The 10968-nt window shown below is 33.5% G+C and overlaps 1 protein-coding gene across 1 annotated transcript; it reads left to right on the forward strand.

Moving 5' to 3' along the window:
- The first annotated feature begins 1429 nt into the window (after nucleotides 1–1429).
- On the forward strand, nucleotides 1430–9621 carry LOC121314521 (neuritin-like). The gene is made up of 3 exons (XM_041247895.1): nucleotides 1430–1767; nucleotides 5661–5805; nucleotides 8715–9621. Exons 1-3 carry the CDS (start codon nucleotides 1713–1715, stop codon nucleotides 8941–8943), a joined length of 429 nt encoding a protein of 142 aa, XP_041103829.1. The 5' UTR covers nucleotides 1430–1712; the 3' UTR covers nucleotides 8944–9621.
- Nucleotides 9622–10968: the final 1347 nt, after the last annotated feature.

Genomic DNA, 10968 nt, shown 5'->3' on the forward strand with positions numbered 1-10968 from the left:
CTGACAAAGACCTCTACCAACAGTTTTCCATTTGTCCAGTGCTATGAATTGCCACATGAGGGCGTAAATTCATTGCAAAAACAAGGTACGTGTTTATGATGAGTCTGACCAAAGTGGGGATACTGTTTGCTCTTTTAATGTGCAGACCATACTGCAAAATATATTAAAATAATATTGCATATGTACACATATTACAAAAAAAATATCTGATTATTAGTATTCTGGTCTACATTCTATACGGGTTTAGCTTGCAAGTCATTTTGCAGACCAAACTGAGCTATAGTGGTCACGTCCTGGCTTATTTAGCCAGGGTAACCTCATTTCTATTAACCCAAAACCTGATCGAATACGTATCTAGAAGAGACTTGTTCCAGATTGTAGTAGTTCTCTGATTGGTTGTAAGGATAGGCTGGTATTTACAGTGAAGAAACTGGCATTAAAATAAAAATAATAAAATAAAATAAATAAATAAATAAATAAACCATGAAGGACAAAATACAATAACACAAACGTCCAATTAAAAAAGAGACCACGTCCTTCTGAGAATTTTGTCCAAAGTGGTCATTTTAAGACTGGTAAGTGGGAATTGATAATACATTATATGTGAAGTTTATAATAATGTTATACAGTACATATTTAATGCTGAAGATGCTATTGATGTGTTACGCTTTGCAATTACAATATTGGCTTGTTTGCACCCTAAGTGCTTCGCATGTGACTGTAAAGGTCCTTTACACAAACAGAGTATAAGAGTGTCCTACAGCTTTCCACTAAATACACATTATTTTGCAACTACTTTAAATGAACTGTCGGGGGACCTAATTACACAGCAGTCGTGCAGATATGTGTGGCTGAAGGGCAAATATTTTCTTCCTGTTTCCCAGCAAACCGATTTCACTCATTTCTTTCAAAGGATTTCAATCAGAGCTCGGGAACTTTTTTGTATTATGTCGGACATTCTTGGAGAAACAGTCTGTGGCTTTCCCTGCGCCCAATTTACATCACTGCGGGGGTTGTGAGAGATTCATTTCTGAAAAGCAAAGTGGCGTCATCCATCCTTTTACTGCTCCACAGTTTAATCAATTATATATTAAAACTTTTTTTTTTTAATTAATCTAAATACCTTGTCTCCACTGATCCCACAATTAAAGGTATGCATTTGCTAATTACGTATTTATTAGAGAGAGAGAGAGAGCGAGAGAGAGAGAGAGAGAGAGAGAGAGAGAGAGAGAGAGAGAGAGAGAGAGAGAGAGAGAGAGAGAGAGAGAGAGAGAGAGAGACTGAAATCCTCCTTTTACTATACTGAGCTAGGCGGTGACCAGTGAAGAGTCAAGTCTCTTGTCCCCGGGGGACGGGGATTTTCAGCGGAGGCGGAGATTTTGGTCTATTTGCACATTAATGGCCTAGATCTGGATAACTCCAGTCTTTTATGACTGTGCATGCAATGAGATTTGTCATATCTAGCGTGTAAAAAAATGAAGGGAAAAATCATCCAATGTCATTCCTACGTCAATGAATGAATGTGGGCGTGAGACAGAATATCCCCTCCTTCACCAAATGGGGTGCACCATTCCACTCTACTTCATCTCTCCGTCGCTGTAAAATCTTTAGTGCTGGAAGTTTTGGGCAATGTCTGATTTGTAGCATTTTCTTAAAAATGTCCTGCAAACTATTTAAGATCTGCATACTCAAATGGTTTTACTAAATATAGAATGGGACTTACGTTGAACGGCAAATATATTTCACTGATTCTCGCAGTACAACTAGGTGAGTATGCTGTATGCATGGACCATAATATAGTTTTCATTACTAACTACTGCAGATGTTCAAAACTGAATATGCAAGAAATGTAAGACGATGCTGCGAAAAATTAATATGCAATTGTAAATGGTAATAGTGTGTTCCTGAACTAAAAAAAAAAAAGAACTATGAACAGACATAATTTTAAGTAGGCTAATTTGAAGAAGTTAGTTAATGACACGAATTGAACTGGACGTTATTTTAACCATTAGTACTAAAAGGCCAATATAATCTTCTAAAGATAATTGGTTGGTAGGGTATATGGAATCGTCAACATGTCACTTTTGGCGAGATAACTGGTTACATACTCAAAGACAAACGATATGACTTGTGTTTGTGATGCGACATGTCTGAGACACATTCCACATACAGACAAAACTCCTACTTATTATTAGGTTAAGACAAACTTAATGATTTAAACATAGATACATTTTTGCAGCATGGATACATGTTACAGCTGTGACCGGTATTTACAAGGTAATTGTTTTAATAAATCATAGGTTAGGTTGTTTATTTCTAAATGTCTAATAGGGCATCATTATTGCAGCCAGCTGTTGAACTATTGCATAATATTGCAATGGAAAGCAAGCAGCTCACTGCATTCGCGTCACCAGTGCAAGTACAAAAGGAAAGGAGTGATATAAATAATTCACACAAATCCATCGAAGTAATGATGCAAAACTCCTTATGGCAAACCATTAGCGTACAGACTCAGAGTGGCTGAAGTGTAGCAGGAACCCGAATCGATGGCATAGTGTATGTCGCTTTAATATGAACATTTACTTTACTAATATATGCTGCTGCAAAATGTAGCACATATACCCTAAACGCATTACGTTGGACGTCTATGTAGCGTCATATTCATATAACTAAAACTAAAACGTCTGGGACCCGGCAATACAATTTTTATGGATGGCGGTATAGTAAGATTCGGGTTTTCAACTGTGACGAATAACTGCAACGGAGGGTTTGCTTTCAGATACAAATCCCTTTGGGATAAGCGGCTAGCAAAATACCAAACAAATATAGACTGAAATCGAAACCTCGAGCAGCATTCGATTTCTTGTAGATTTCCTTTTGTTATTTCAATTTTAGAGCATGCTATCGATAGTACAGTCAAGTGAAAAAACGTGAATAAACACTGAATTGTCTGACCAATTTTGGAATACAGGTGAAACATACAATATTTTAAAATGCAACAAAACCAATATATATATATTTTTTTTATCTCATTTTCTGTGTCAGTGCAATGGTAAGTGTGAAAACCAACGCTGAATTTGTAGAATGAAGGGGAAATTAACCTTTATGATTCTACGTATACAAGTGTGTAGCATAATAAATAACTTGTGTAAAAACACAAATGTTCCCATGGCCTATTTTGATTTTATATTGTAGGTAAGTATTTAGCTTTTTTGCAGGTGAACAGTACCAGATATATATATATATACAACATATATATATATATATATATATATATATATATATATATATATATATATATATATATATATATATATATATATATATATATATATATATATATATATATATATATATATATATATATATATATATATATATATATATATATAATATATATATATATATATATTATATATCATTAATTTTAAAACCGACGAATATAAAGCTGCAGCTTCTTTTCAACAAACCAGAGGCTGGTGTGTTCTTGCAAAATTGACATTTATTTATATAAGCTTATGTAGCAATGGTTGTGTAAGATTACCATTTAATGTGCATATCCCAATGATGTGCCCATGGACTTATCTTTCAACATGCGTGATCTTCGGTGTTGATTAATATGCTGTATGCAGTATTATTTTAATAACTTAAGCTCTCAAAGGAATCTGTGGTCTATGCACTATTTGGGCCATATAAACACTATCTTGGTTTTTGTCAGCCAAATATAACGTAAGTTGTTTATCCATTTGAAGTCCATCAACTGCAACCTTTCCAACATGAGTACTAGTTTTGTATATTAACATGGTTTAATATACATATTTTCACCTTTATGCGAGAGAGCGCTGTATTCTTAATACGCGTGTATGAAAATTGGATGGATTTTGCTCTTCAACCTATTTTTGGATTCTCAAGTGTCTACAATTTGTATTGATTCGAACAGGAATATTAAACTAGAAACACGAAATCTTTGATATTGTGTTTTTTTTTTTTTAACACTAGCTGGATCTGTTTCATTAAAATCAGAGCAAATTACTTTAGGTATAATTTGTCTACATATTTATATTCTGCATTTAAAGCACCAACGCGCAGCATTGCACCCCAGTGTATTATTCGGATATGGACTATTTATCATAACATCGACTGGAGATAGCAGTAAGATTCACCGACATTTAAACTAAACGGTATGCATTACAATGAATAACATTTTGTACAATCGTTTGTTTAATTTGTCGTAGCGTGTCTAAAATATAAGAAAATAGTTTCGTATAGCAAATCGAAAACTCAAATTCTACACTGATATGAAGAGCACAAATTAGCAGAACGAATGTAGAGTTCACAGAAGCATCTCTAAATATTGCAGCACCCGCGGTGAACACTGGTTATCTGGCAGGATCAAGTACGATGAATCATAAGAAGTAAATGGGTGCACAGATGGTTCTTTTTTTTCTTTCTTTTTGCTTGACCTGAGTTCAGAATCGCAAAATCTAGGCGGAAATAGCAGAATTGTTGAAAAATAATGTTTCAAGGAAACAAACTCATAATGCCATCTCTGCGATTTCTTATTGACAAGCAATATTTTAAGGTTATAGGATTACATGCTATACCTCCTTAATGGAGATACAATGTGTATTGCTCTCCTATAGCATTTGCGCATATAGGCTATGTATTTTGGGAAACTAAACTATATTTTGATTATCATGTCCATTAAAAAATGAACAGATAGATAGATAGATAGATAGATAGATAGATAGATAGATAGATAGATAGATAGATAGATAGATAGATAAAAACAGGCTGCATTAAAATAGGATATGGGAAATAAAAATTGCAATGCAAACTAAAAGACTAGACTTTAGACGCAAATACATAAAACACATACAATGAAATAAACGATAAAATGGGAAATGATGAACAAAAGACTAAAAAAAAAACAAAAAAAAAACGAGGATTATGTCACACTGGTATATGAAAGCATAACATATAATGTAGGAGTTACAATTAAATAACCGGTATGCTAGTTTAGTCTTTTTTCCCCTTGATTTGTGAACGGAATCCGCTTATTATTGATCACTCATACCAAACACGAGTCTAACTCACTTCCACTTACATCACGATTGATGGGGATAAATAACATGTACACGGTTCCGCTAGTAAACCCCAGCCACTCACCCAGAAACCTCTTCAAATGTTTACGATCACATCAATTGTCTGCGTCTCTACTCAACGAACCGAGAGCGAAAGGAAGCAAAACATATGCGGGCGATCAGCGTTTCGACGTGAAAAATTATCTCAGGTGGATTTAACGAAACCGCCGGTTTATAGATGTAGTTTAAATATTTATTTTATTATTACAAAAATACATTGAAGAAAAGTAGTTCCACATGCATGCTTTGTTTGTAGTGCTGAAACAGGCTTGAATAAATCGGGAAAACGATTGGGTCGTTCAAATCGATGTCACTAAAATAATTTATTTATTATAGGCTCTACTGTAATCTATTTTACATGCCGCTATGTAAGGCTAATGTACAAATATTCCAAAGCAATTAAATACGTTTACAATCATTTCTGTGCAAATAATTTAACTAACCATTACAATCGCAGTTTTTCCAGAATGTTCTATATGCAGGATATTCATTGTTTTTGTTTTAATATTTCCACAGCCTACCTGCTACAGACAGTGAAAGCAGCTGGGAAATGTGATACGGTGTTTAAAGGGTTCTCAGACTGTTTGCTCAGACTGGGAGAGAATATGGCAAACTACCCACAGGAGTTGGACGATAAAGAGAAACTACAGACAATCTGCACGTAAGCCAAGAGTAAAGCCTTGGAAATGCTCACTGTGTACACTGCAAAATGTGAGATGAGTGTGCTGCAAACCTAGGCCATAAAATACAGGGCCAGTTGTATTACACCCGCAACTGCATTCATTCTCGGCATCGCGCCATGCGTTAATGTACCATAGAAAAAAAAATGTACATTCTGTTCGTTATTGTAATGAAATATGCCTGTTTTACATCTAGAGGTTAGAGTGTCAAAATCAATAAATTCGACCTCTGCATGGTTATTTTGATCTGGTGTAATGCTCTGCTAATTTGTACTCTGACATGTGAGAATAAGTGACAGACAACATATATTTTCAGGATCGGCGGGCTATATGGCAAACATGTGACATGCTACATAATTAACCATTGTGTTTATTAACTGAATCTGTGAATTAACCATATCAATATGAATGGTTAATTGTGTACCGTGGCTAATAAATAGATTTAAATTTCGATTAAAATACGCGAGTAACATTGTTATGGTGGTATTGTTGTTTAGGTAAATCAACTCTAAAATCTTGTATTATCATCCTACCCATCAAGCTGAGTAAAAATAAATAAATATATAAACAAATCAACAAATAATAATAGCAAGCTGGGATCAGTAATCCTTTATTGAGATATTGAGTGCAGCATCAACACATTCATCCACATGGAAAAGCGAGTACCACCCAACAGCAAGTAATTTATGTCATATTGGAACATCATGACCCCGCCCCACCCCCACACTGTGGAAAACACCCCTGCGATATATTATGCAACGTACTGGAAATCATGCATTTACGTCAAAGAATGCCAGTGTGTGTTCAGAAATTAATATGCGTAGATTATAAGTGTTTTCTTTGTTCTGGGAGACGTTTTAAATAGGCCAATGTGTGTTCTGACATTTAGTTCAGACGTACAAGTAACGCGATACTTTTATGATATATATATATATATATTGTTCATTGCTATGCTTATATAGTATATATATATATTATAGATATATATATATATATATATATATATAAATTGGATTGTTCAGCAAGTGTTCAATAAGTCGTGTGCGAAGATATTGTCCACACGCTAATCTATAGGATGCTTTTCTCATTAGACATTTTCCCACTTTAAAAAAAAATAAAAATATTAACATACAAAATTGTGTAAAACATACATCTAATGTAAACAGATGTGAACACATCTTTGAATTTATTCATTTAGTTACACTATGTGTAATAAATGTATATAGATTATATATATATCTATATATATATATCTATATAGTTACTTCGTCTATAAACACCAAGATTTGATCAAATGAAGCAGTAACGTGTTTAAATGCAATCAATTATGAATTATTAAATGTTAGGCTTTACAGTGTAGCTTAAACCCTATAATGTTAGTTATTGTTTAATGTTCTCCGAAAACGTTTAGTAACTGTGCGTAGAAGTTTACCTCAAAATATAATTGAGTATTGGAAGGTGCATACAATTGTTTGTAATAAATAAAGAAATAGGCGATAAATGGGCATTTCTGCAAGCATCTGCACAATGTATGCTTTATTAATATGTGACAATTATTATCTATTGGCTTGGCTCTATTAGACAATTACTTTTTTTTTTTTTTTAAAGATAGCAGTTTTATGCAAAAAAAAAATCGTCAAAAGGGTTTTTTTTTTTAAATTTAAGCTTTAGCGACAAAAAAAAAAAATAATTATTTAAATATTGAGTTAATTGTAAGGGTCAGGTGCACGGGCGCCAGCGTCCCGCCCGTCGTGGGGGGCGTTGGGGGGGGTGTTCGGGTGGTGCGGCCTCCTCTCGTCTAGATCAAGAAAGATTTAGTTTTCCTTGGGGAGATGCAATTACAGCGGAAATACTGCAGCAGAAGCACACAGACGCCCTGGCATCCCAATATCTCATTATTTATTACAAATGTATTAAACATTGGCGTCTGCAGCCATTTTTAAGTATCGTAAATTAAATTTTGCAGGGTTGGCCAGAACCAGGCACCTTGCTTAAGCAGGGTCGAGTTCGTGTCAAATTCTGAAAATCATTATGTAACTCAAACCCTTTGCTAGAGCTGCTACTGGCATTTTACAGCGATTCGATTTTTTTTTTTTTTTTATCACATTCGTTTTTTTATAGGTGAAAGATGGGCCATATCTAGGTTAAATAATGACATCTAAATCTTGACAAGGACACTATATAATTGCTAAACAAGCGTAGGTCATACATCAATCTTACAGACCTGTTTTACTCGTACTATATATTTCAACAGCATCTAGATAACACGGTAGTTTCTTATATGAACAGTAATACGAGCTTCGTTTGTTCTATAAGAAATGTTTCTTGGGTGTGTACGGACCCAAAGGGTCCTTTACGCTTATGGAAACCTTATTTTGTTAGAACCACAAATAAGCACTCCTATGCAATATCTCTACGATGTACTGAACAACACAGTCATTATATAAATATAAATATAAATATGTGATCCAGTAGATCCTTACTAAGGAGTTTCAAATTGTGGCTTAAAAATGTAAAGGTATAATTTGGTTCAATTAAAACAAAGGATGGAGAAAGTGAACATTTAACCAGCGATCTGTTTTATAATGAATGGCTGAATTATGTATCAGTGGGTTTGATTACATGACGCTGCAAGAATGAATATGCAATAGAAATGGAATTCATTAATTATTAATCTTCTGTAACACTGTGCTTGAGCCGACTATTTTGCTTCTATACAAGTACAGTATTCTTCTTCTTCTTCTTCTTCTTCTTCTTCTTCTCTTCTTCTTCTTCTTCTTCTTCTTCTTCTTCTTCTTCTTCTTCTTCTTCTTCTTCTTCTAATAATAATAATAATAATAATAATAATAATAATAATAATAATAATGTATTTTTTTTTTTCAATTTCCAGATATTGGGATGAGTTCCACGTCTGTGCTACCACTGCGCTTGCAGATTGCCAAGAAGGAGCAACGGATCTTTGGGAAAAACTGAAAAAGGAGTCAAAAAAACTCCAATTTCGGGGTAGTTTGTTTGAACTGTGTGGAGGGGGCACCGGAGCAGCCAAATCTACTCATCGTCACTGCTTCGCCATTATTCTTATAGCACTCTCTGTTCTAGTGACATGGCTCGCTTTCTAAAAAAAAAAATATATATATATATACATATTAATTAATAACGACAGAAATCGTCTAGCGATCGAAATCACCGAATCAACACCATAATGGATTTATATGCTAAACTTCCACCATCGTGAGGGACGTGGTTGATTTGTGACATTGAAAACCTCATGTGTTGGAAACGTTTGATCTTCTCCTTCTTGTGATTTGTTTTATTTGCCAAATTTGTTACCAAACAAAGCCCTGAGCAGCAGCCAAAAAAAAGGGAGTCAGCTTTACTCCGTCGCTTCTACGATAAACCAACGTGCTACTCCTTAAAATAAACTCAGGAAAAGCTTGGCCATTAAAACAAAGTGGGACATTCACAAGAAAAAGAAGTGTTAAAAGAAAACGAGAAAAAGAAAACGACGAAGGGAAAACTGAGAGAATTGAGGATTCCGGAGAATTGCTGCTACTGATCTGTTTCAAGCTCCACTGTGTTTCCCATCATTATGATAGGAAAGGTCTCCACATTAAAATGTATATGTCATCATTCAGAAGGAGTGAACACATTTGAGCTTTATTTGATGTTTGTCAAGGCATTTGACCACGTTTCACTGCCTTTAGTTTTAACTGTGTATTCTGTTTGTTTGTTCGTTTGTTTGTTTCTGGGGATGTTGCATATAATACCTGAAGAGTATTCAAAATTATAGACTACAAAGGGGCTCGTTTCCCCGGAGATATCCTAATAATAATTTTAATGATTTTAAACAATTTAATATTGAATATCTCGTTGCTATATTTCAATATTTTTAAAAAAATATATTAAATAATCAGTTACTGTTTTTGAAAATTTTTGTCACAGTTCTATATAAAAATATTTTAAAAAATTTTTCATCCATATATATAACTATATATATATATATATATATATATATATATATATATATATATATATATATATATATATATATATATATATATACCATAATATGGTTTACGTTACGCATTTTAGCAAATGGTCATAAAATAATGATATTAATGTGAAACAAAATGAATGAACTGAAATCACCTTCCACTTGAGGTTGCGCAGGGTAAACACGAAGCTCCCTTTGCTGAGATCGGGTGAATAGTTTCATAATTAATAAGACAGCTCAGCTCAAATGGCGCAGAGACGCTTCCTATTGATTTGGCAAGACTGGCTGCGACAGCCTTTTTCTATTTTTAGCGCTCCGATGTGCTTATGTCAGAATGTAGGATGAAAGGAAAACAGACACCTTCTTGATACGAAGGAGGGTGAGTTGAGAACAATAACCCCATGAAACTTTGACCCCAATTACTAAACTACTTGCTTTATTTTTTTTTTACGTAAACTTCAAGTAGATATATATATATATATATATATATATATATATATATATATATATATATATATATATATATATATATATATATATGCAAAAAAATATATAAAAAAAAGATCCATAGTTGTAAATGCAGTGTGCAATAGTTGTAAATGCTTTGTTTAAGTAACAGTAAATATAGAAAACCCCTATAGCTTATATGCATTTACCTGTTTGTTTGTTTTTTGTTTTTTTTTTTCTAGCAACAAATGCGCTGGTCGACCTTTATGAACCTTAATGTCGTACAGGATATACAAGATACATAGAATATTACAACAGTCTATGGGCATATTATATAATGATATTACAAACGTGTGTCTTGTAGTGAATTATACCTTTTAAAAAGTCAAAGGTTTTGTCTAACGAACTATGTTATCATAATTATTTAAAAAAACAATTAGTTGCGTTCCTTTAAGCAATGTTTTAGGTTGTCTACATTCGTTTCAAAAAGGGTCTTCATTTTTCAAATGTCCTCAATGGGGATCAAATCTAATATCCGCACTAAAATTCGCTGACGAAAGTTCACTTTTGTGTTGAATGGAAAATAACACACACACACACACACACACACACACACACACACACACACACACACACATATATATATATATATATATATATATATATATATATATATATATATATATATATATATATTTATATA

This window comes from Polyodon spathula, chromosome 4 (genome assembly GCF_017654505.1).
Source record: "Polyodon spathula isolate WHYD16114869_AA chromosome 4, ASM1765450v1, whole genome shotgun sequence".
NCBI classification, from domain to species: domain Eukaryota; kingdom Metazoa; phylum Chordata; class Actinopteri; order Acipenseriformes; family Polyodontidae; genus Polyodon; species Polyodon spathula.